Below are 27,657 nucleotides of genomic sequence, written 5' to 3'. Positions count from 1 at the left end.
ATGTTGTTGAGACTTTCAGATTTTGAATGGAGTGGTCGTAGAAAACAGGTAACTATAAAAACGCAGGACAGATTTAACTAGCAAACTGGTTGAGGAGGCAAACGAGGCAAAGTAAGGAACAGGTGGTGAAAGTTAACAACAGGTGTCTTTCTGAGTAATGCAGAGAGCATTTGCAGCAGGAATTCAGGATTGAAGTCAAGTTTGGGATTTAAGAAATACAGTCATTCTTGGGATTTAGAAACAAGGATTTATTAAAGGCAAGTTTGATTAATTCTGTCACTCTCTCTCTCTTAAACAAAACAAAACGACTCCCTTGCCTTCAGGTTGTTGACTTTCAGCAAAGCAATCACCACTTGATTTTAGCTTTTTCCCTGTAGGCATCACAAAGATACTTTAGATTTTCCAACGAGGGAGTAAAGGGCAGGTAGGGTGTATCATCAGACTCATTTTTACAAGCCCATGTTTCTAGGAGTATTTATGTCATAGGCAATGAAAATTGGTAACAAAAATCAAATAATGTCTTTCCCATGCAAGCAGAGAGAGTTTGGTGGGGAAAATTGGAGGTGCCATTTTTCCTTCACAAGTTAAAAAAGAATAAGTCAAAAAATAATGACTTGGTTTTAAATCATTTCATGGGTACAGGTCTTCTTGAGAAGGTAAGAGCCTAAGGGTGTTATTCATGGGATACTTCTTTCATATGTACCAGAAACTTCTTGAGGCTGAAGTGACATTCTGAAAAAATAGCATATAACTTACCAAAAGAATTCTTCCAATGATTCACCTTTACAATAAACCTAACAATAGTTACCTGAAAAAAGCTGTATTAAAAGTGGTTGTAAGTTTTGTAAAAGAATTAGAATCAGACCTAAAACAAAAAAGAAAAGCCTCCAAATTTATTTTTGTTGTTGTTCCCCAAATGAGACTTGAAAAAGATCATAAAAGGCTGGAAATATACATTTAAAAATATAGAGGATGATAGTTACTGAGGGTGATTTTTTTTTTCCTCCTGAGGATAATTTTAAAGCCCATCTTCCAAGAATACAGCTGAAGATTGCTTTGAATTCTTTTTTTTTTTTTCCTGGAAAAACTCATGAGAGATGCTATGATACGTTTCTCATTATACATTATGATTTTAAGCATTTCCTTATTCTATGTCTGTAGCCAAGTATGCCTGACATACCGCACTTTATTATATAATCTGTGTGATATCAAGTGGATCAAATAATGGAAGAGTATAAGAGCGGGATCACAGAGGGGAGTCCAACCACATGCTCACTTTCTGAACGCTGGCAAGGAAACCAAAGCGTCAAATTTGCAGAGACAGGACATCCTCCCTACATGACTTCTCCCTTTATCCCGGTGACAAGAGAAGCTTTCTAGGGATACTAGGATGATCACACAAAGAGGAAAAGCAAAGTGGAGGAAATAAAAGCTGCTTCTAGTCTTTGCAAAAATGGAAGATGTTCCCTGAAAAGGTGAGAATTACCTGCGCAGTAGAAGAAGCAGAGAGACAAGCACACCAAGGCAGCTGAGTAGCCCGGCTGAGTAGCTGAGTTAGCCCCGTAACTGCTTATAGCTGGGTGGGGATGGTACCGTCCACATGGTGCTCAGTCCTTCTCCTGAGACATTTGTTTCACGTCCTGCATTGTAAGGGGCAGTAAGCTAAAAGAACAAAATCACCTTTTCAATTGTTGAAGAGTTGTAGTCACTGGGAGGAGAACATTAAAAAAAAAAATCCTTCCTTTTCAATTTTGAGGATAATGAAGGCAGCAGTGGGCACCAGATGGAAAAGCAGTGCTGGGGGACACGGGAAATGGGAATTGATGTAGGAAAGATAGTAGGGTTGGGAGCTGATGGCTAAGAAAGAATTCTTGAGATATCTTTGATGCAAAAGGTGATTTTATTAAAGAGGACAGGACTTGTGGCAGAAAGAGCTGCACCAGGTCATAAGGAGTGACCCATTATAGACTTTCAAGTTGGAAGGGGGTTAAGGATAGCATAAATCTCTAAGGAATTTGGTAGCAAGGTTTCCAGGACCTTGAGGGGGCTGGCTACTGTTGGGAAAGGTCATTTATTGGGACACCTGGGTGGTTCAGTGGTTGAGCGTCTGCCTCTGGCTCAGGGCCTGATCCCAGGGTCCTGGGATCGAGTTCCACATCGGGCTCCCTGCATGGAGCCTGCTTCTCCCTCTGCCTGTGTCTCTGCCTCTCTCTGTGTGTCTCTCATGAATAAATAAATAAATAAAATCTTGAAAGAAAGAAAGAAAGAAAGAAAGAAAGAAAGAAAGAAAGAAAGAAAGAAAGAAAGAAAGGTGATTTATCACTGTCTAATAAAGCCTGAGTCATGAGACCCTTCAGATGTATATCGGTGGGTCATAGGCTTGTGGGATGATTGCCAACACGCATCTTGGAGGGGAGAGATAAAGAAGTTTCCAAAGGAATTTTTTCATGTTAGAGTAGACTTACAGGATCCTCGGGGTTGGGCTAAGATTGCCTCTTGACTTTAGCAAGGTATTAACATCCAGGCAGCTGAGTTCCTAGAGGAATGTCACTCTGCCTGTTTGAAGGACTTGTCAATGGGTTGCAAGTAGTAAGGAAATGTAATAATTTTTGTTCTGTCTTTTGTTTCCCACATCAGGAATGAGCATGAGCACGAGTTACTTGAGTTCCACAGAGAATAGAGAGGTCAGAACGTACTAAAACCTCAGGGAAAACTCACTTCCTATAACATTCCTATTTGTTTTCAAGGCTAGCATGGCCTGGGGAAAGAAGCATAATTTTTTAAAAGTGAAACTATTATTTTATTTCAAATCTAGTTTATAAAGGACAATACTATCTTCCTCTAGCCCATACACATAAATGATTTCTGGCTCTAAGTAGTAATAGATTAAACGAGCAGACTGAATTTCCTCTGAACTTGGTAACAGAAATAGTATTCCTTCCTTCTTTTATTCATTCATGAAACTTTCAAAGAATCCCTTTAAAAGTAAAGGCTCAAGGGGACAACAGATCATCATAAATAGTTACTACTAATAGTATAAATGCCGTGGTTTATAATTGTTTGCTTTAACAAAATAAATCATATCAGATTCAGGAGTATTGCTTTTATAGCTCTCTCCCTTAGGAAAGGGTATATATTATGCCTAGCCTTGGTGCGGGGGTGTGTGCTACTCAAGCATAGCAGGGCACAAAAAGGAAGAGTTGTGAATTACAACTGCATGGGAATATAATGAAGAGTCTTCTTGTCCTTAGGCTTTTGCAGTCACTCTATACCAATTACTGAACTAGAAAGTGATAATTACAATTACAAGAGATACAGCTACAGGTGAATAGAATGAGGAGCAAAAAATGAATTATCTAGCCAAGAGTGATGAGGGGATCCTTTCTGAAAGTGGAAAAAGATGGGCATGATTATGTGATATAAGACTAAAAGATAAGATAGTCCCTTAATTATTAAACAAGACATTCTTAAAACATTTATTGAGAACTGGATGATTGTGATACAAAGATAAACAGGATAAAATCCCTGCCCTTGAATATTTCAGGGAGAGGATATCTGCACTAGAAAAGGGATGGGGGGGTGGGTGGGAAACAAAGCAATAGAACAAATATAATGGGATACCACAACATGGTGCTAGAACACAAGTGATACAGGACTTTACAGGAGTAAACAGGAAGAACCCTTTAGTGTTGCATGTGAGAGGATAGGTGAATTAAGATAATGTTATATCTGAAATAAGATTTCATCTGTTCTTCATTTAACAAGATGTATTAAGTACATGAATTAACATATATTAAGTACAATTAACATGTACTAGATACACAGCTTGCCCTCAGGGGATTAATAGTGAAATGGTGAACCAGGCATAAAAATAGATAAGTACAATGATGGATTTAATTAAGTATAAAGCACATGGCATTATTAGACAGGGTAGTCAAATGTATCTGGGAGGTTGCAGAACCGCTGCACAGAGGAGGTGAATTTTGTTAGGCAGATTGTGATTGGGAACACCACACAGGGCTAAAGGAGTTCTAGACAATGAGAGCGGTGGGAGTGAAAGCAATAGTAGCCTCCTACAGCTTGGTGTGTACCCAGAATGGAAAGAGCTTTGGGTAAGGAAGATGAGGCAAGAGATGGGGTTGGCAAGGACCAGATTGTAGAAGGCCTTGAATGCAGATTTAAAGACTTGGAATTTTATTCTGTAGACCCGTACTTTTCAAACTGGATCCCACTAAGTTCCTGAGGTCCAAGGAAGTATCTAAGGAAGGTACTGAGCACGCCAAAAAGGATTTAGGAGCCCATGAATTCTAGACTGTGGAGTTTAAACATTAATCTTTAGGCAATGTAAATAAAGTGTCTGAACATTTTTAAGGGAGGAAGTCATAAGCTAAGAACCCTTTTAGGAAGATTCGTCCATCTACAATACTATGCTAGAAATCTGGAAGTCATCCAAAATTGCTCCCTTTCTATCAATAAGCAGTCACTAAATCCTATTCATTCTTACTCTTAACTTATAGTTCTTCATAGTTCTAACTTCTAGTCAGTTCCATCCATAACTTTGTCATACCACTTATTGCACCATTTTTGAAATTTATGAAAATGTATATGATTTCCATTACAGTATAAGTCCCTTGAAGGCAGGCAGGGGGATCCTGAAGGACTGTCAAATCAGGATTTACTGCTAAATGTTACACAGTTGGTCATTCTGTCTTACACCATCATTTCCCCAGCCCCCCTTTTCTACTGGATCATTCCTATTAGCATACAAGCATGTTGTATTTTTTCCTCATCCTAGAAAAATCTGCTCTTGTCTCCATATTCTCCAGTTGCTACTGCCACCTTCGCAGCAAATCTCATACATTTCTACACTCCCTTTCATAGCAAAGAATTATCTTTTCTATTTCTTCAATTTTCTCATCAACTCACTTAATTCTGACTTTTATTTCTGTTATATCACCATAAAGTCATTTGTCAAGGTTATCACATTCAATAGTCAACTCTTTTTTTTTAATTTTTAATTTTATTTATGATAGAGAGAGAGAGAGAGGCAGAGACATAGGCGGAGGGAGAAGCAGGCTCCATGCACCAGGAGCCCAACGTGGGATTCAATCCAGGGTCTCCAGGATCTCGCCCTGGGCCAAAGGCAGGCGCTAAACCACTGCGCCACCCAGGGATCCCCAGTCAACTCTTCATCTACATCTCACTTGACCCCTTGTTAGCATTAGACATGGCTGATAATAGTTTCTTGAAAAAGTTGATACTTTCTTACATTTCCTCCTACCTTAGTGGATATTCCTTCTTAGTATCTTTTGCTAACCCCTCTTCCTCTTACAGTTCTTTAAATCTGAGATATCTCAGTGTAAGAATCTCTTCCTTTTGCTGTCTAAACTTATTTCCTAAGGGATCTCTAGTTCTCTGGTATATATACTGGTGATTTTGAAACTTACTTTTTCAGTCTGGATCTATACCCTGAATTTCACACTCTTGTGGTCGACTACCTACTGGATATGTTCTTTTGAATTTCTATTAACCATTTCACACTTATCGTGGTCAAACATAACTTTGTCTCTCTCATCCTCCCCTTCCTCCCAACTTATTTCTCATAAAAACTTTTGCATTTAAGTCTATGGCACTCTTTGTCTGGTTGTATGAGCCCCAAAATTCCAATTCCTTTTTTGTGATTCTCAAGTTCTCTTGGATTTACTAACATCAGGGTATACACTAACTTTGATTGGCTCTCCCCATCTTCACTGCTACCACCCTGGTGTAAGCTATTAACCTTCACCTGGTCTGCTACAATGGATTCTGTTTCTCTGCTTCCACTTTTGTCCCTTTAGCCTCTTCCACAAAGTCCTCCAGGGAGATCCTTTATATTTATAATGTGTATCATGCCACCCTCCTCTTCAAAAATCTTCAAAAAATATGATCATACTTTTTAAGAAATCCAGAGTGTTTAACATAGCCTACCCAATATATCTGGTGTGGCTCTAGGCATTCTAATTGCAAACCCTTCCATTCTCATTCTTGTACTCACCACTGTGGACTGATCTTCTTGCTAGATCTCCAATATGCTATTTGAAGTGTAGGGTCTTTGCACTTGCTGTTCTCTGTATGTGGAATGCTCTTACCTCAGCTATTCAATGGCTCCTTCCTTTACATAATTCTCAGGTCCCTGCTCAAATGCTACATGCTCAGAGAGACTGTCTCTGACAACCTATATAAAATGCCTCTTCAACCCTTCCCCCTCCTCCACTTTCATCTGTGTATCTATTTACTCAGCTCATCTTTCTTTACAGCACTTGTCACTAATATTACATATATTATATATTTGATTGCTTGAGTATTATCTGGCTTTTCCACTAGAATGTGACAAAGACTCCTTGACCTGCTTCTTGTCAGACTCCTCTGAGCCCAATTAGGCCTAATCCTGGGCATGTCCTCAGGAGCCCAGGTTTAGCAAGAATCCTAGTATAAGTAAATTCAAAGTAGCCACCCTCACTACCCAACATAATTCCTCATTTTACCATCACCTTGGCTTGTTAGGTGAGTTTACCTAAGAATTCCTCTAACCTTTTACTTCTTTTTTTTTTTTTTTTTAAGTAATCTCTATGCCCAACATGGGGATCAAACTCATGACCCCAAGATCAAGAGTCACATGCTCTACCTACTAAGCCAGGAAGGCACCCTAAATTACCTTACCCTTTTAGAAATTTTCTACCCACTGAACCTCCCATCTTGCTCCTTGGCTATAAAATCCTACTTTTCATTATTTTATTCAGAATTAAGCCAAGTCTCTCTCCCCTACTGTAAAACCCCACTGTATTCCTCATCCTATAAGGATATATATATACAAATATAGCAACAGTCCTGAATAAAACATGCCTTCCCATCTTTAAAACAGTATCCTCAGTGCCTAAAATACTGCCTAGCTCTCAGTAGGCATTCAAAACACCTTTGTTAAAAAACAAAACAAAACAAAACAAAACAAAAAACACCTTTGTTAAAACAAAAACAAAAACTCACCTTTGTTCAATAAATGAATATATTTATAGCAAGGAATGATACACTCAGAATTTGCGAATCTTTAATGGATAAAGCTAATTATATAACACTTCTGAAACGTTTCAATATTTTAAAAACAGAGGGTGGAAAGTTTATCAATAGATACTTTTAAAAGTATTAACACATTTAATTTCATAGAATCAGAACCTCAGAGTTAAGAACTCTTCAAGGGCACCTAGTACAAACCCACATTCTAATTAAAAAAAGAAACTGGATTCCGTGTTTATTTCTTAAAGGTTTTTATTAGAGGGTGAACTTTTTATCACTTACAGAGCATTTGGAAATTTTGAAATTACCTAATTGATCTTAAGTTTACACTAATTAATCATGTCAAAGCTTTGTAGTTACTGTTAACAGGATTGAGCCTGCGAGCCAAAGCATTAACACCCACTTAAGGTCATTAAAAGTGGATTATAAAAGACTTCAAATAATATGTATACTGTATCGTTTTGTCAAGGTTTGTTTTAATTCCAAAGCACAGCCATAACAAAGTGGATAATCAATTCAAGGTGACATTGGTGTCTCCTTATTCAGCCTCACCAGTTTTAAGGTATTCAGTATAGATAGGCACTGAATCCATGCCAGGAGGGAAATAATTGATTTAACTGATCTAAAAGTGTGTTTGAGCTTTTTTCAGACAAGCTGTCAACACATACATGAAAGCAAGTTTCTGAAAATGCTGTCAGATCCATAATGTTTATACAGCAAAGCAAACAACCTTTGTTATTCCAATTAATGCATCTGCTCATGGAAGAAATTCCAACCAAAATGTTTTATTTTTCTCAGCTACACTGAAAATTACAATGTTGACTCATATTGAAGCAATTTAGAAATGCACTCAGCCACAAAATGAAATGGATTACATTAAGTTTAATATTTGTTACCAGGGTACCTGCTAAAAATTACACCTCAGAGTTATATATCACATTTCCTTGAAAGGGTTTCAAGTATTGTCATAGGAATTGCATCTACTAGCTTTTTGAGGAAGGTTGGGACCAGTAATATTATTCTCTCAACCTTACAAGTCAGTAATAATAAATGTCAAGAGATAGAATGTGTTAGGGAAAATAATGTACCAAGATCAAACAGTCTGTTGATATGTTGGACTATCACCTCTACTACTTCATAGTAAACTTCTCTTTTTCCTTTTGTAGTTTCATTCTAAAATAAGGAGTGGAATTGGGAGTTGAATTTCCTAGCAGCTAGAAAGAACTTTCAATATAACTTATTTCAACACTAGTTTTGCCAATGAGATATGAAATGATCTGTTTAAGGACATACTGCTCAAGTGGCTAAGCTGGAGTATAACTCAGGAATTTTGTTTCTAAATATTGCGCTTTGTCTATAATACTACAGTACTGCTTATGATCAAGAATAATTATTGAGCTAAATCCAAGAGGGTTTGGGATATTCAACAGGTAAAATGACCAAATTTTTCAACAGATAAATGACATCTAAAAAAAAGGGGGCAGATCATTACAGATTAAAAGAAATATAAGATCCATATCAACAAAAAAGCTAACTGTAGACTTTTAAAATCTTGATTAGTATAAAGCAAATGTAAAATTACATTCTTATGGCAATGGAGGAAAATTGAGTAGAGTGGGAATTCCAAGATAGTAAGGAATTACTGCTAATTTTGTTACATGTGCTAGTGGTAGTATGGTGATGCTAAAAAGAGCCCTTATCTGTTAGAGCTATACACTAATTATCAGTGAAATATTTCATCTGGTTATTTGCTTTAAAACACCCCAGAAAACAAACAAATGAAGAAGTACAAATATAGATTCATAAATGTTAACAATGCTGATAATCAAGGGTGGGGGTTATTTCTACTCCTTTGATGTATGTTTGACATTTTTCACAATAAAAATTAAAATAGTTATTAAACTCATTAATGAATTAAAGACAACATCAACACAGTTCATTAATCACTAAATGCCCAACTTTTCTTATTTTAATCTGGAGAACAATCACAGAAACACCCTAGCATGAATCTAGAAGGTCCTACACGTTCTCCCTTATGCCAACTTTCAACCTCTCTAATGACTACTGCACCGAGATGGAAAAGTATGCTTTGTATTTAATATGTCAATTTAAAAAATATGCTATTTTTCCGGATTTAGGGATTTTTGTGTTGTCAGCTTTAAAAACAATTTGTAGTTATGTCCTCTCATTTCAAATAAATATTCACTTTCATACCCAGTCTTGTATTTTTTTTTTTTTTCCTTAAACAGGTCTCCTTCATTATATAAACTTCAGGTGCCACACAACCTAAGTCCATTTGAGTGCCTATAATTTGCCAGGCACTGTTCTGGGAGCTAAGGATCTGTCAGTGAGCAAAACAGAAAACAAAACAAAACCCTCTCTCTTACGAAACTTACATTCTAGTTGGGAAAGACAGACAAAACAAAAACATAATAAACAAGGAAATAAAATAGTACATGCCATGGAAAACAGCTGAGCAAGGTTAGGAGAATGGAGAGTGCAGGGCAGGGAGTGTGGGTGAGCTGTAAGTACAATGTTAAATAAGGTAGTCAGAGTAGGGCAGTCTCCCAGAGAAGGTGACTCTGAGCAGTCTTGAAGGACTTGGTTATTGAGAATACCAGTGGAATCTAGCATAGCATATTAGTTTAGCGCCACTCCATTATTCTCTTATTCAGGTCCTGCTTTAGAGTATTTGAAGGACCCAGTACCAGTGGGGAAAACAATAACAGCTGGATCAGGATTAAGGACTGAATGGCTGCCTGGGGCACTGCTCATAGAGATTGGTACTAAAGAACATAGAGCACTGTAACATCACTGAAAAATAATAAAACAGGGAATATGATATTTACCACAACATCTCAGATAGTGGGGGTGAGACCTGCAAGAACTGCCGGGTAGGATGAGGCAATTAGCAATCGCACTTGAAATGTATGGGCAATAGAAAACTGCTTGGTGCCACAACAGCGCTTCTGCAGTCTTCTCACCCCTTAGCATTCCATCCTGCAGCCCAGCAGAAGTAGGAAGACAGCTAAAAATATAAGCTTAAAGCATACATCCTGGGCCTGCTCTACAAATAATAACTATGAGAATGGGAGTAGGATTGTAAACATATTAAATGTTCTTAGAGCATCATATTCGTTTGTTTTTCTTTGGCAGCTGTGGAGTAGTTGAAAGAGGACAAGTCAGAAGTGGATGCAAGCTCTAAGTCTGCCTCTTTAGCGGATTAGCCTTGGGCAAATCAGAAAGTGAGAAACTAAATGTTATCATCTATAAAATGGGGCCAATCACAAATTTCTTTTATGGCAGTCAAATGTGTTTAAATGAATTTTTTAATCAACAAAGTATCATTTACTTGCTGACATAATAATAAAGCCACATGGTAGCTCACGGTTGTTAGATAAGGATCACAGTTAAGAGGTACATAATCACTTAAGTTGTAATTATCAATGAGTAGGTAAGAGAGCATGTAAAATGCTTTCAAATCTCTATTATCTGCCTTCATATTGATTCAAGAAAGCAATCTAACAGACTTTTCAACATCTTTCCGGGGTCTACCACAACCAGAAACAGACATCTTATATCTCAAAAGCAAAAACAGGTATCTTGGTTTTTTGTTTGTTTTTTGTTTTTTTTTTACTAGCTTAAAGGGATACTGCAGGAGTGACCCTTAACCAAAGGAAGGTTCAGCACCAGAAATAACGATTTTCTCCAAATTGCCAGCTAGGTAGAGTGATTCTTAAATGATACTCCTCGTCAGCAAGAAAGATGATCCCAAGAATGAACAAAAATAGCCTGTGTTCAACAGCTGTGATATTTATAATTTATAAGCTGTGATCGTCTCTCATCATCAGATCATCTTGGAGTCCAAACAAGAACGTGTGTGTGCCGTTTGTATATTTACCAGCCCTCAGAAAACAAACTTTCACTATGTCTTCTTCTCTCTGATCGATGCATTTCTCTCTTTACGTACAAACAGCACGATAAAAGGCTTCTTGTTTGGGGAGCATGACCTTGAAACGTTAGTGCTATGCACAACGTTAAAAATGTTCAACTAATTCTTAAACGTTTATTTCCGATCAGCAAATACTTTTTAAGCACTGAAAGGCAACATTGAGGACTAGGACGGCACGGAAGGCAGAAAGGGCAGGAGGGTGGCAGGGATAATCAATGCATCACTAAATTCTTGTCTTTCCCGCTCCGCCAGGGTGGGCGTCAGGCTCCCAGTTCCCTGCTACCGTTCCTCCCCCACTTGCATTTTTCTTTAATCGGTGCCCTTCTATTGCCCTTGCTCTTCACCAGTCTCTTGGTGCTGCCCCTTGTAGCTTATTCGCTTTGCTCGCTACATTGTTTCCCTTTTCGTTTCCGTCGCGGTCTCTCCCTCGCGCAGCTGCGTGGCCCAGCTGTTTCTACACTTTGCACCAGCTTGTGCGGCAGGACCCTCGAGCCCATCCCGTGACGGTGCTTTGCCGCAGAACTTCGTGCAAATTCGGAAGGTGAGCTCCGGAGGAGGAGAGGCCCGAGCGTTATCACCGGCGTGCGGCGGGGCGGCGCGCTCCGAGTGCCGGCACCTGCCTCGCGAGTCCCCCGCCCGCGCCCGAGACGCCTCCTCCCGAGCGCTCGGCGCACCCGCCTGGGCTCGAGGCCCTCCCCCGACACCGGCGCACGCCTCAGGCCCCGCCGCTCTTCAAACTCCGCTCCCGCCCCCTAGGGCCCGGCTCGGCGGCTCCCGCGCCCCTCGCGTCCCCGCCCCTTCCCCGCTCGGCTTCAGTCCCGGCCGCCGCGAAGCCCGCCCCCGCGCTCGGCGCCCCCGCAGCCCCGGGCGCGTCCGCTCGCCGCCCCTCCCCCGCGCACCTGGCGGCGCTCGGCCCCGCGCCCCGCCCCCGCCGCCCGCGCAGCCTCGCCCCCGCCCCCGCCCCCGCCCCCCGCGGGCCCGCTGCACTGTGGGTAGGCGGCGGCCGCACTGAGGCGGCGGCGGCGGCGGCGGCGGCCGCACTCGCACTCGCGCGGAGGAGCCGGCGGCCGAGCGGGGCCGCGCGCGCCGAACATGGCCGAGAAGCAGAAGCACGACGGGCGGGTGAAGATCGGCCACTACGTGCTGGGCGACACGCTGGGCGTCGGCACCTTCGGCAAAGTGAAGAGTTGAGTGGGCGCCCGGGGCCGGCGCGGGGGCTGTCGGCTCGCGGGAGGCCGGGCGGAGCGGTGGGCGCGGGCCTGGCGGCAGGTGCAGCGGGCCCGGGAGCCCGCGAGGGCGGCGGCGGCGGCGTTAGGGACCTCGGCGCCGGGGCGGGGGGGGGCGGGGGCTCCCCGCGGGCAGCTGCGGTTCCGGCGCGCCCGCTGCCCTGCCGGGGCCGTACGTGTCAGCTCACGCTCGGTGCAGGTGTCGGCCTCACCTGCAAGGTGGGAAAGCGGAGCCCCCCTCCCTCCCAGGTGTGGGAGCGTGCCCAAGGTCACACAGAAAGGGGCAGAACCGGGAGGGAGCGTAAAATGGCCCAGTTCTGGCCAGGTGGTCCGTGCGGCCCTACTCGGGCGGGGTCGGGGGGGCGAGCTCAGGTGGTCCGTGCGGCCCTACTCGGGAGGGGTCGGGGGGGTCCAGGGGTCGGGGGGGGGCGAGCGCAGGTGGTCCGTGCGGCCCTACTCGGGCGGGGTCGGGGGGTCGGGGGGGGGGGCGAGCGCAGGTGGTCCGTGCGGCCCTACTCGGGCGGGGTCCGGGGGTCGGGGGGGGGCGAGCGCAGGTGGTCCGTGCGGCCCTACTCGGGCGGGGTCGGGGGGGGGGGGCGAGCGCAGGTGGTCCGTGCGGCCCTACTCGGGCGGGGTCGGGGGGTCGGGGGGGGCGAGCGCAGGTGGTCCGTGCGGCCCTTCTCGGGCGGGGTCGGAGGGGGGGGGCGAGCGCAGGTGGTCCCTGCGGCCCTACTCGGGCGGGGTTGGGGGGGGGTCCAGGGGTCGGGCGGGGGGGGGCGAGCGCAGGTGGTCCGTGCGGCCCTACTCGGGCGGGGTCGGAGGGGGGGGGGCGAGCGCAGGTGGTCCCTGCGGCCCTACTCGGGCGGGGTTGGGGGGGTCGGGGGGTCCAGGGGTCGGGCGGGGGGGCGAGCGCAGGTGGTCCGTGAGGCCCTACTCGGGCGGGGTCGGGGGGTGGGGGGGGCGAGCGCAGGTGGTCCGTGCGGCCCTACTCGGGCGGGGTCGGGGGGGCGAGCGCAGGTGGTCCGTGCGGCCCTACTCGGGCGGGGTCGGCGGGGCGGGGGGCGTGAGCACTGGAAGGCCGCCGCGTCGGCTCTGGGGCTCGGTTGGAACGGGAGGTGCGAGGGGGCGCTCGCCCCCGGGGGAGAAGCCTCGCAAGGCTCCCGGCGCGAGGGCGGGGGGCGGGGGGGGGGTCCTGGGTCCCGGGTCCCGGGTCCCGGGCCGCGGAGCGTGCGGGGCCGCGGAGGCCGGACCTGCTAAGGCGAGTTCCGCGGAGGTCTCCTTTTTGGGCGTGGGGATCCCATTTAAGGGGTAGGAAAAAACAGGTTGCGTCTGAGTATTTTTAACTTACTAGCGAGGTATTGAACTTTCCTTTTTTTTTTTTTTTTTTTTTAAATATATGGCTGTTAATAAATCACATGTGATTTAATTAATCTTCCCTCTCTCCTGAACTAGAGGCAGCTTATTAATGCTTTACGTTTGACGGTTGTAAATCCAGAATTATAAGTCAAACATTAGCTTCCCCCCTTTTAAATTTTTATTTACTTTTTTTTTTACTTTTTAAAAAAAATTTTAAATAAATTTTTAAAATTTATTTATGATAGTCACACACACACACACACACACACACACAGAGAGAGAGAGAGAGAGAGAGAGAGAGAGGCAGAGACACAGGCAGAGGGAGAAGCAGGCTCCATGCAGGGAGCCCGATGTGGGACTCGATCCCAAGTCTCCAGGATCACGCCCCGGGCTGAAGGCAGCGCTAAACCGCTGAGCCACCAGGGCTGCCCCCCCCCCCTTTTTTTTTTTACTTTTTGTTGTAAAAATGTTGAGTAGGCAGGCTGGAGATTTTACTCCCAGGCCTCTCTTTCTTTGTAAAATTCATGTTTTAACCTCTCAACTTCTGGGTTGTTAAACAAGTAGAAGGACCTGGTGCATTCCTGTGGCAAAGGTCAGCTCCTATTTGCTTCCACGTATCTGATTCTCTTCTATTCGGAAAACATTTACTGAGCACCTACATAGCGCTAGGTACTGTTCTAGGCAATGGGGATACAGTAAGGAACAAAACCACATTAAAATCTTTCCATCTGTGGAGTGTGTATTCCAGTAGGGGAACACAAAGCATAAGCAGAATATATATGTAAAACACGTAGTATGTTTAATGCTACTGAGAAAAATGAATGTGGGAAGGGAGAATGCGTTTCTGTGAGGTTAACGATTTTCAGTAAGGTAATCAGGCAAAGTTTGACAGACAGGGTGGTATTTGTGTAAAGACCTGAAACGTTGATAGGAATTTTGAAGTCCTGTGTGGGCCGTAAAGTCCTGTGGTATGTATGAAAGACTTCGTAAATGGAGTGGATAGCTAAGAGAATATATTGATAATGAATATAGGAAGATCCAGGCATTAGGTTAATGCCTGAAAGGTCACTTATCATTAAATATTATTATGAGGACTACTGTGTTATGACATTATACAGTTACTCAAGCAAAACATTCTTTGCCATCTGGGCATGTACACTCTCAAAGTTATATAACTTACCCTACATCCTTTTCAAACTGTGTTGAAATGTTTGTGTTTTTGAATTCATGTACTGTAATCTGAATGTAGACTAAAACACCCATCAGATCAGTTGGCCCATTGTCAAAGAACAGCGTAAATCTCTTTTGTATATACTCTTTGCTGTTTCCAGGCACTGGCTTCTTAAAATATAAACCAATGGAAGCTGCATTTGTTTATGAGAACTCCTTTTCTTGGAAGACCCAGTCTAATGAGCAGCCAATCAGAGGGCTGTTTTGAACACTATGTTAGAGCCTCTCTAAAGTTATGCTGTGATTTCCCATCCAGGATTAGAATTAGTACCATTGTTCAGTAAAAATGATGGAAGTTGCTACAGTTATTTAATTCTTCAGGGACAAGAAACAAAAGTACATGTATTTTAAAAAGCATATATTTTTAAAAATATACCTTTATTGATCATTCATCCATTCCAACTGTACAATGCAATGATTATTAGTAACTTTACTGAATGATGCAACCATCATCATAGATACAACCAACATCAACTTTAAGACATTTTGGGCAGCCTGGATGGCTCAGCGGTTTAGCACCGCCTTCAGCCCAGGGTGTGATCCTGGGGTCTCGGGATCAAGTCCCACATCGGGCTCCCTACATGGAGCCTGTTTTTCCCTCTCCCTGTGTGTCTGCCTCTCTCTCTGTGTGTCTCTCATGAATAAATACATAAAGTCTTCAAAAAAAAAAAAAGGCAATTTTATCACCACAGTAAAATCCTTCATGCTCATTTACAGTTCATCTTTGTTCCCACCGCCAGCTTCAGGAAACCCTTAATCTGTTTTCTGTCTGTATGAACTTGTTTTCTCTGGACACTTCTGATAAATGGGCTCCTTCAGTATGAACTCTTTCATGTTTACTGCTTTAGCAATGTTTTTAGATTTATGGATGAGGTAGCATTTGTCAATTGCTCATTCCTTTTTATTGCTGAATAATACTCCATTGCATGGATATGCTGCCTTTTGTCTATACATTCACCAGTTGTTTTCAGTTTGGGGCTGTTAAAAGTAATGCTACCACAAATATTTGCATCCAAGTGTTTGGGCGCATGTTTTCATGTATCTTGGCCAGCACATAGGAGAAGAATTACTACGTCATATTATAATTTCATGTTTAGGTTTTTGAGAAACTGAGACTATTTTTCAAAAGTAGCCTACCAGCAGTGGATGAGGGTTCTCCTTTCTCTGCATTCTCACCATTTGTTGTAATCTGTTTTAAAGGTATTCTAACAGGTGTGAAATAATGTCACATTGTGGCTTTATTTGCATTTCCTAATGATTAATGATACCAGACATCTTCAGGTATTTATTAGCCATTCATCTATCTTCTTGGGGGAGATGTCTGTTCATATCTTTTGTCATCTTATGAACTGAATTAAAATAATTCTTTGTAAATTCTGGAATTGAGTCCCTTATTAGATGTTGTTTGTAAATATTTTCTCCCAATCGTGCTCGCTTCAGCAGCACATATAATAACATTTTCTCCCAATCTGTGTGGCTTTTCATTTTCTTAATGGTATCTTTTCAAGTATTAAAGTTTTGAATTTTCATGAGGTCCAATTTATTGATTTTTTATTTTTATGGACCTTGCTTTTGGTGTTATTTCCCAGAAATCTTTAGGTTTCAAGGATTTTCTCTTATGTTGTTTTCTAAATGTCTTCTAAATTTTATTTAGCCCTTACATTTAAGGGTATGACTCATTTTGAGTTAATTTTTGAGTATTGTATGAGATCCTAAAATCAGCTTTTTGAATGAATGTCTAATTGTCCCAGCACAGTTGAAATGAATGTGTTGAAAACACATGCATTTGTAATTACAATATAGATTTAGACTTAATAAAGTTAATTTCTACTAAAAAACGTAGTAATAGATGATTTAATTTTACATAGCTATAAAAACATGGAGATGAAGAAGTAAGTAGCATTTTTTTGTGTTTTCTCTTAATTGTTAGGCTAATTATAGATTTTTGAAAATTTAACTTGTTGATATAACAATTCATAGACCAAAGTTAGGTATAATAAATGAAAATTCAGAATGACATAACTTTCATTTGATAGCATTTGTTTCAAGTTATTTTTGTTTTTTAAAAGGATTTTACTTATTTATTTGATAGAGAACACAAGCAGAGGGTAGTGGCAGAGGGAGAGGGAGAAGCAGGCTCACCTTTGATCAGGGAGTTGAACACAGGACTCTATCCCAGGCCCCGGGGATTATGACCTAAGCCGAAAGCAGACACTTAACTGACTGAGCCACCCAGATGCCCCTCAAGTTATTTTTTAAAAGTATGTAGAAACCCTTGGTTTGCTATTAAATAATGAAAGACTTATTTAATATGTTTTAAACTGATTTTCTCCATTGTTCTGTTGTTAGATTACTAGAGGAGTGCTATGGGTACAAATTATGTGGGCTTACAGAATTTTAAAAGTAATGCTTTTTATCTGCTTAAATTTTTTCTCCACATTGATTTAGTTCATACTCTTTTCAGAGTAGGGTAGAACTGTTGTTTAAGAGCTCTCGAAATTAGACTTGTTTAGTTCTTATCTAAATAGTAAAGGTGATAAAAATGCTAGAAGAATCAATTTGTTGCTTATGTTATACAAAGAGTGGTTCAAGAAAAACATGTAATATAATGCGAATTATTTAAAAAGAAGCCTGCTTCAAGATGAGTATTGATAGATTTGCTTTATGAAATACTTACTCTTTGTCAGAATTGTAAACCAAGGGATACTTTGCAATCACGCTAGCCTCTTTCTAGCCAGCAAAGTCTCATAAAGGAATTACCTTCTCTGTTTTTCAAATAGTTATTTGAATGACCCATAGAATTGGCTTTCAAGAAATTAAGTATATATTCTATTAATTCTCCACTTACCTCTGAGGTAATAGGAAGGATAAACAGATGAAATTTTTATTACATTTTTTTTTAAAACAAGCAGTGTTATTATTTTTTTTTGAAATGTAAATACCAAGTTCCAAATTATAAATTGAATTTTGGACAACTACCTAGTTAGTTGGTGGACCTGAATGTTGTATCTGTGGCATATTGGGCCCTTGCTGGATTTTTTTTTTTTTTTTTTTTTTTTTGACTTCCATGTTGTAGTGTCATGGCCCTGAACCTTGTTTTATCTCCTAAAGAAGGGCACTAGAACATATAATGTGCCAGGTCTTTTATGACTTTATCTTTAAACTGACTTTTAAAAAGATTTAATTCCCCCAAATGGATATTTTTAATTGTTCCTTCTAGATTAATGGAAATTTGGGTTACTGAAGATCAGAGCTGAAATGTAGATGTCATAGAGAATAAAAGGAAACACATTTGTAACACTTTAGTAATAAAAGCTACAACTTGACTCAGTTTTTATTATCTTTTAAATACTATGTAATACACTTGGCTTTATGTATTCTTCAGAGTAACCTTGAGTTTGGTATTATCTCCATTTTACAAATGAAGAAATTGAGAATCCTATACCCTGAGTGACTTGTGCAGGTCACAGTGCTAATAAGTGGTAGAATTGGAAGTCATAATCAGGATTTTCTGACTCCAAAGTGTGTATTATATGCAATGCAAAGTCAAAATGTGTAGTGTGTTGACTTTCAAATCTATAAGGATGTAATTTTACATGTTTGTAGGTATTTATCAATAACTGAAAAAAAAGATTTCAATGTCTTAGTCCACATTTAGATAGAATAAAAGTTTTTTTTTTTTTTTTCCTGGAAAATCCATCATATGTGGGATTAAAATTTATATCTTCATATTCCTAACTTTTATGCCTCAATCTATTTTCTAATATGGTTGAATGTGCTAAATTCTGACAATTTTAACCCAAATTTCTTGGAAATAACAAGGCAATTCTTTTTTTCTTACTATGAAAATACCCCTGACTAAAGATTATCAGTAACCTTTAGTAAGCAGAGTAAAGAGAATTTACAAAAATGATTTGATGTCCTAGAAGGAATATTTGGTGTAGGAAGACATTAGCTCTGGATTTTAATTCCATTCCACTACTAGTTATAGGGCCTTGGGAAAACTATTAAACTTCTCTGAACCTCTGTTTCCTCCTTTGTAAAATAGAAATAACAACACTTGGTCTACCTAACTTCTAGAATTTTTATGAGGATTAGTTGAGGTACATAAAATGGCTTAAAGAATGATTAAACTGACATATAGATAAGTGTCAGTATTATGGAGATGACTAGTTGCATGGCTATTGTGAGTCAGTTCTGCACCGTGTATGAAGTGTTAACAATTGTTTGCTCTGTTTAGAAATGCCTTCAGTTCTGATAGAGACATTGAGACAGAGCTGTAATAATTTACCTCTGCTTTCTGGGTTCCTGCATTGAAGAAAGTTCTAAGTGACTAACTTGTGTTATGTGATGTTATTATTTTTTTTTAATGCAGTAGTTCTTTTTGGATAAGTCATGTAATTTTCCCTCACAAATGAGAAAAATGAATAAAATAATAAAAAGGAAATCATAGTGAATGTTCATGTAAGTTACTAACTGAATTGATTTTACTTTTAAAATTATGCAAATTAGAAGTGAGTGTTAAACAGTTGTTTCAAATAATGAAGTTATATTTCTTGTCAAGTACTAGAAGGTTAGTGTTAATCAAAATCAATTCAGTGATCTCTCAAAAAATAGGTAAATATTCACTTATCTTGTCATCCATGTTAGTTTTCCTTTAAGCATTTAGTAGTATTTGTAATGGTGACACCGTCCATTTATTCTTCTGAGACTCCTGTAGTTTCATTGATGATAGGGAAAATATTTTGTAGAGAAAGTAGTTAGTTTTTATAAATTAAGCTGATAATTTACTTTGATCTAGCAGAAGATCTAATCTCAAATGCTTTAAGAGATAATGAGTAAGTGGGTGGCACAAGACTCCTAAAATATTGAAAATGTTATAAATAGGAGAGCCAATTTAACTAGTACATGTATTAGATACAAATGTAGGAGCACCTTGAATCAGGTTGAGTGGATTTTTATCTATTAAATGATTGAAATCATATATAAAGTGATGTGTTTATTTTGAAATGCAGTGAACTGTTCTATTTTTAGTATAGAGTATTAAGGAAAGAATTTCAGGCAGCTCTTATCTCTGCTAATAATAGAAACTTTTCACCCTTTCAAGGGAACAGTATTCTTACTTAAGTGCTGTCTTATGTTTAACCATGTTTGCCTTGCCTCTGATAAATTTCACCATATTTCTTTAGGCGGTGCCTTTGTTTTTAAAGTGGTAATCCTTTTAATTCTGCCCTTAGATTTTTTTTTTAAAAACAATCTTTTATATAGTCAAAGAAAATGATCAATTCTTGGAGTAAACATGTCCCATTCTGAATGCCAATGTATTATTAAAATACTTTTTTCAGAATTTTTTCTTTATATTATTCATGTAATTTTATGTTGTATTAAAAAACATGAGTCATATGTTCTCATTTAACATCATTCAACTCTGAATTAGAAATTAGTTGTAATTATCTAGCGGTTGTAATTGAAAATCATGGAATTAAAAATTTTAAATATACCATAAATTTTTTTCCAAATTCTTATTTTACTTAATAAATACCAAGATATTAATTTTTTAAAAGATTTTTATTATTTGAGAGAGAGAGAGAGAGAGAGATAGCATGAGTGAGGAGGAGAGAGAGAAGTAGGCTCCCTGCTCAGCAGGGGCCTGGGGTTATGACCTGAGCTGAAGGCAGACACTTAACTGACTGAGCCATCCAGGCACCCCAATATTAGTTAATTTCATTTTCTTTTTAAATGTGTTTGAGTATAACTTGCCACTATATAGTATTCCATAATTCACTTCTCCCAGACTTAATAAAATAATAAAACCAATATATATTTAACATTTACTGTATTTAGTCATGTTGGATTTAAAGCAAAGTATTTTTACCAGTGTTAAAAATGTGGCAATATTACTGCAGATGATTTACTAATTTAAAACAAAGTGGGAAATATTTATCAAGAATTTACTTAAGGGAGTCTTGTCTCACATTTGAATTATAAGTCAAATATATGATAAACCCACCTTTTATTCAGATTTACACCAGGCTGTACTTAGTGCTTTACTAATTCACAGCTTAATATAGTAGGTATACTGTATGCTGCAAACTTGATTTCAGTAAGAATTTGACTTTGTCTTTATGGTAGCTTTGTGGATAAGATGAAGAAATGTGCTATATATGGTTTATTGCTGCTGAATAACTATTCCCAAGGAAACTAGATGTCACCCTAAAGGGAAATCTTGGACATTGACTCTATTTAATGAGGATAGTAATATTTCCTATTTAAGATGGTACAAAGTTTGATGAAGTAATTAATAGACAAATTACAGAAGCAGAATTTAAATTTATATTGACCCTTGGATTGCTAGGCAAAAACCAAGAAGGTGAAATTTAATAGGAACAAGTGTCAAATCTACCACTTAAGTTAAAAATGAAAAATAGGTGTGTAAAGTAGAACAATTGATAGTGGTTCCTGAGATGTTGGAGTTTCAACAGACCATAAGGTTAGAAGGTATATATTTTAATGCTTTAAATGTAAAAATTGTTATTGGATGGAAAATAGATGTATATATATATTTTTTTTTTCTTAAAGATTTTATTTATTCATGAGAGACACACACACAGAGAGAGAGAGAGAGAGAGAGGCAGAGTCACAGGCAGAGGGAGGAGCAGGCTCCATGCAGGGAGCCCAACACGGGACTCAACCCTGGGTCTCCAGGATCATGCCCTGGACCGAAGGTGGCGCTAAACCGCTGAGCCACCAGGGCTGCCCAAAATAGATGTGTGTGTGTGTGTGTGTGTGTGTGTGTGTGTGTGTGTGTATATATGTATATATTAAGATGTATATTAGTTGGTAGTTTTAGAGGTAGCATAGTTCCTGCTGTACTTTGGATTAAGCTACATTTTGAATATTGAGTTCATTTCTTGGCACTACAATTTGCAAGACTTAGGCAATTATATTTTATTCAGAGAATGACCAATGTGGAAAGCCCCAAAAGAATGTCATGTGAGATAGGGTAAGGTAAACATTTTTTAATACTATAGAAAATGTATTTTAAGTGTGGTAGTTGTTTTTAAATAGCTTAAGTACCATTATCTAGAAAAAGGAGTCACCATATTCAGTGACGTTTTGAAGGATACAACTGTGACTATTGGGTGAATATTTTAGGGAGGTAAATTATAATCCAGAATAATGAGGATCTTTCTATCAAGAAGCTTGTTTAAGAATGGTGCAACTTGTACTCCAGATCAATTAGATTTCTGTTGTTGATATATTTACTTAGATCCTTCATGGTTATCAAGATTCTTATCACAAAATTCCATTTTTTTAAAAGATATATTTAAGTGAGAGAGAGCATGCATTGTGAGTATGACCAGGGTGGGTGGGATAGAGGAAGAAGCACAAGCAGACTCCCTGTGAGTATGACGAGGGTGGGTGGGATAGAGGAAGAAGCACAAGCAGACTCCCTGTGAACAGGGAGTCTGATGCAGGGCTCGATCCCAGGATCGTAACCTGAGCCAAAGGCAGATGCTTAACCAACTGACACCACTGGGCACCCCACAAAATTTCAATTTTGAATGGAAGGTTGGCATGAATAATTTATAAAATCTTTTTTAATTTCAATATTTGGTTATTGCATAAATAATTTTTCTAGTATGTTTAACTTCCACACCTGCTATGACTTCAGACTTGTATCAAATCAACCTTCTAGTCAAGAACAATTAGAAAACCTGGGGAAAATACAAAAATCTTTTTGAAGTCAGCCAGGACTTGGGTGGTCAGTATCTTCCCAGTGAGAAGAAAAATGTGTTGGAGTGAATCTGATATTTTGTTTGGTTTTTCTATTTGAGTCACTTGCTAATTTGTAATTAGGGTATGTAAGCAGCCAAACCGACAATGATGGCTAAAAGGCAGAAAAGATACAGCAGAATTTGAGTCCTGGGGAGAAAGCAGTTGGGGTTCATAACTTATCAAGGAGGAGAGCTGCTGGTAAACACTTGGGTTTCTAGTTGCAGCCCTCTGAGAACTGAAATCCTTTTTAGGATCAGCTTAATTCCATACTTATTAAGATGATCCGCCTCCTATCTTTATTATCTTGGGGGAAATCAAATCAGCTGGAGCTTCTACAGTTTTTTTTCATTTACAGTGTTAATTCTAGGAGACAAGGCCAAGATAATAGGAACATACTCATGGGTGATTCAGATGTTAAAGTTACCAGACATGGGCTTTAATTGTGATTAATATGTTGAAGGTGGAGAGTTTTAGCAGAGATCTGGAATCTGAATGAATGAATGAATGAATAGAATTCTCTGACTGGAATATATAATAATTGAGTTAGGACTCCATGGATGTATTAATAGCAGATTAGATTCTCTTGAATAGAGAATTGGTGAACTAGAAGATAGGTCAGAAGAACTATCCCGACTGAAGCATAGGTAGACAAAATGATAGAAAGTGTAAGAGACCTATAGAAATACAGTGAAAAGTCTAACATGTATTATTGGAACCTGTAGAGAGAAAGTTCCTTCTAGGCTTAAGATTTTTTTTTTTCCCCTGTGGAAAGATAATGTCAGGTTTACCTTCATTTAATATAGTTTCTCAACGTATACCAAGATAATGTGATTTCTCAGTTCTGTTGTTATACTCCAGTCATTATTTTCAAAATGACCTGTGATTGTTGAATTGCATCTGGATTAGGAGGTCTCTGAAGGGACATGAAATACTCCAAGGAACTATATTATTACTTCATTGTTCCAGCAGCATAAAACTTATACAGAAAAAGCTATTCCAGCTTCCCTTTATGATGTCTTTTCTAACTTAATGCACCCCTTGTGGGAGGCTTAGAAGCTGCGTGAATGGATAGTTACTTACTTGATAAGGTTTCTATTTGAGACATACAAATGCCGGAATAGGTTGTATCCATCCATATGAGTGTCATCCCCTATAACCTACTCTGTGTGATGTGGGATCTGGGAAGCAGGGATTAGATGTTTTAAGAATGCCTGACAAAAATGTGTTTGATTCAGCCATACTGATATGCTGTGTTTCTAGTCCTAAATCCTCTAAAAAAAACTATGTAAAACTGGTATTAGATTGCTACCTATTGTGTCCTGTGAGAACAAATGTTATTTTGAACCTAAGACTACTGATGATCGTAGAGAGTGGACACTATGCAGTTTCAGAGGGAAGAGAGAGGGGAAATGAAGCAGAAGTAGTATTTGTTTTTTTTTTTTGTTTTTTTTTTTTTAATTTTTTTTTTTTTTAATTTTTTATTTATTTATGATAGTCACAGAGAGAGAGAGAGAGGCAGAGACACAGGCAGAGGGAGAAGCAGGCTCCATGCACCGGGAGCCCGACGTGGGACTCGATCCGGGGTCTCCAGGATCGCGCCCTGGGCCAAAGGCAGGCGCCAAACCGCTGCGCCACCCAGGGATCCCCCCAGAAGTAGTATTTGAAGAGATAATAGAAAGTTTTCCAAAACTGGCAAGCATGGAATGCCTGGGTGGCTCAGTGGTTGAGCGTCTGCCTTTGGCTCGGGACATGATCCCGGAGTCCCAGGATTGAGTCCCACATTGGGCTCCCTCCATGGAGCCTGCTCCTCCCTCTGCCTATGTCTCTGCCTTCTGTGTCTCTCATGAATAAATAAATAAAATCTTAAAAACAAAACAAAACAAAAAACAAAACTGGTAAGCAATTCAAGCCACGGGTTCAGAGGTCTATGAACCACAAACAATAAATACAGGCAAATCATTCCTAGGTACTTCATTGGAAAATTGCTCAAAACTGGTTCCCTTGCTTGAGGCTTTCCTATACTGGAATGGACTGCATCTGTCTATGCAGAAATGGGAGAAGATATTAAGAGAAAATCTTAAAAGTAGTTAGGAGATACTGTTTTCAAAGGAGAACAATAAAGCCAATTTTCTCAACAAAGCAAGGAAATAGTAAAATGATATCTTTGGAGAGGTGAAAGAGATGAGCCACCAGCCTATAATTTTGTACCCAACAAAGTTACCTTTCAAAAATAAAGGTAAAATGCATTTCAGATAAGCATAGTTTGAGAGAATTTGTCATCACAGACCTACAGTAAAGGGAACACCAAAGGGGATTCTTTCAGGCAGAAAGAAAATGATGCTTTCCCAAATGGAAGCAAGAGGAAATGAAGAGCATTGCAAAGGGCAAATATGTGGGTAACTAGATAGATACTGACTATACAAAATAATATGTTTTGTGAGATTTAAAATATATGTAGGAATAAAATACAACAGAAAAAGAGGAAACGCAGAGCAAAAGTGTCCTAAAGTTCTTGATTGTCTCAGAAACGATAAAGATACTAATTTATGCTAGATTCTGGAAAGTCAGAGATCCATGTTATAATCTCTGGGGTAACCACTGAAATAATACTTAAAGGCCCTAGAGATAAAAAGTAGTTAGGTTCTCATTTTGTTTTGGAGAGAATGCTAAGTCATTCCACAATTTTACTTTGTTTTTGAAGTAAGCTGTACTCTCAATGTTCGGCTTGAACTCAAAACCCTGAGATCAAGAGTTGCAGGCCCTACTGACTGAGCCAGACAGGTGCCCCCAACAGTTTTACTCTAAAAAGAAATTTTATGGAACAGAAAATTATGTTCAGTAAATATATTAAAAAATTGTTCAGTTAGGGACGGTTGATGGGCATATAAAGGGAGGTGTTTGAAGTTTGGAAAAGAAAGGAGGGTGAATGAGACAAAGCATGTAGAATAAGAGAAACACATAAAGAAAATAGACACATAAGGACCAGAATTGGAAAGACATAAGAGAGGGAATGGTTTAAGCAGCTTTGAGAGTGTTTCTGGAAGAATCTGGAAGATTCACATGGAGTGAGGACAACTATGAATGTTTTTTTAAATCTTTTCTCTGACATGAATGTTAATACTTTCTCCAGCAGTTTAAAATCTGTTCTGTACCGGGGAACTGTTTTTTTCTGACTCTCTGTAAATGATTCATCTTATATGATTATGTAAAAAGTAATTTGACTCTTCTGTGAAATTCTTGATTGAATTAAGTTTTAAAGAAATACTTTAACATTTTTACAACGTAAAGCCAGTAAAAACATAAGTTTTAGAAATGAAGCTGAATACAGCATATCATGTTATCAATTGTCAAAGAAGTTAGCTGAAGAACAAGTCTTTGTTCACATCTTCAGGCTTTCCTGATCTATTTAAAATAGTACATCTAAAAAAAATAAAAATAAGAAAATAGTACATCTTCCCACCTCCACCCTGTCGCTTGTACTTTATGTTCATTGTTCTCCATATTACCATTATATGTTTATTGTTTGTATTCTCCACCTGAATGTAAGTTCCATTTATACCTGTATTTTCAGCATTTGGAGGAATCCCTGGTACACATTAGGTACTCAGAAAATATTTGTCAAGTGAGTAAATGAACAAATGGATGCTCATACCAACAGAGGGTAAAAACAACTAGGAGAAAAAAATCTTCAAGGATATGAATTTGTTCTCACAATAAAAATGGAGTGCATATTACATACTGTCTTATGGGACTGTTTCAGTCTGTGTTTTATTTTCTTGACATTTGGCAGCTTTTGATGAATACTTTTAGTCTGTCTAATCCACAGTAAAGGCCACAGCTCTACACCAGCCTGCATTTTGACAGAACACAGCAATTTTTCTCATTGATTATTCTCATCCTTTGTCCCTCCTTCCTTAGCCTGTCACTACTAGGTTCATCCTTTCAGTGCCCTAATTTCTCAACTCACGCACAGGAGATAAAAAGATTAACATGCAGTAAGCACTCTTGGGTTATAATCAAGAGAGGCTGGTTGTTGGGAGGTAAAATAGTGTGAATTTTGAGCTTGGGCACTGCAGGCAGATAGACCTTCTTGCCACTCACTGTTGTCTAATTCCTAATTTCTTCATCTATAAACTGGGTATAATACAGAGTTCTGGGAATTAGATAAGATTTGTATATACAGCACTTAATGGTACTTGTTTAATCAGTGGTAGATAAAAAGGAATAAACTTTTTTGCTTCCTGTTCAGAACTATCCTTTAGAAAACTTTAAAGAGTTTCCAGGGAAAGGAAATTTGGAGAAAAGCAGAGTCTGTATTTTGTTTCACCATGGGTGAAGAAGAAAGGAGCCTTGTGTTATTTTGGCAGAAGTCTGGTGATGGTAGAGGTCAGAATGTATGTGCTTCAGGTGACTCTCCTGACTCCACAGTGACAATATAATAAGGATGACTGCTGCCTGTCAGAGCCCTGCTCGCTGATACATATGGTGTCTCTTGGACCTGGCATAGCCTAAGTGTGGATAGAATGTTATCCAAACATTCTTAACTTTTTAATTAAGTTGTACCACATATGCAAAGAAGTGCATACATTTTGTTACCTAAATGCTCAATCAGTATTCAAAACTAAACACATGCTGCTTAAAGACAAAAAATGACCGGCGTCCCACAAGCCACCACTTTGTGCCCACTTTTAGTTACTGTTTCCATCCTCCACCCCCACCAAGGGTAACTACTATCCATGAGTTAGTTTCACCTATTCTTAAACTTAATAGAAACAGTTCTATTTGTGCCTGGATTCTTTCACTAGAGGTTGTGTCTGATGCATGTTGCAGCATGTAGTTCTAATTTGTTAATTCCCAATACTGTATAGTATTACATTAAGACTCTACCATTATTTTTCCTTTTATTCTTTTTAAACACACCCAGTGTGGAGCCCAGTGCGGGGCTTGAATTCACAACCCTGAAGTCAAGAGTCAGATGCCGACTCATCCACCTGGTCACCCCTGTTATCCATTCTGATATTGATGGGCCTGTGGGTAGTTTTTACATTTTGGCTCTTATGAATA

General features: G+C 39.5%; 1 protein-coding gene across 4 annotated transcripts in view; it reads left to right on the top strand.

Moving 5' to 3' along the window:
- The first annotated feature begins 12,010 nt into the window (after nt 1-12,010).
- Nucleotides 12,011-27,657, top strand: part of PRKAA2 (protein kinase AMP-activated catalytic subunit alpha 2) — a 69,780-nt gene continuing 54,133 nt past the window's right edge. For all 4 annotated transcript variants that reach the window (XR_005990197.1, XR_005990198.1, XM_041770525.1 and 1 more), the window contains exon 1: nt 12,011-12,188. Coding sequence is in view for 2 of the 4 variants with exons in the window: in XM_041770525.1 (XP_041626459.1) it covers nt 12,095-12,188 (94 nt within the window). In the remaining 2 variants the exon portion in view is untranslated. The remainder of the gene's footprint in view (nt 12,189-27,657) is intronic.

The sequence above is a fragment of the Vulpes lagopus genome, chromosome 10, assembly GCF_018345385.1.
Source record: "Vulpes lagopus strain Blue_001 chromosome 10, ASM1834538v1, whole genome shotgun sequence".
Lineage (NCBI taxonomy): Eukaryota > Metazoa > Chordata > Mammalia > Carnivora > Canidae > Vulpes > Vulpes lagopus.
The sequence above is the reverse complement of the archived record's forward strand: the minus strand, read 5'-3'. Positions and strand labels throughout refer to the sequence as shown.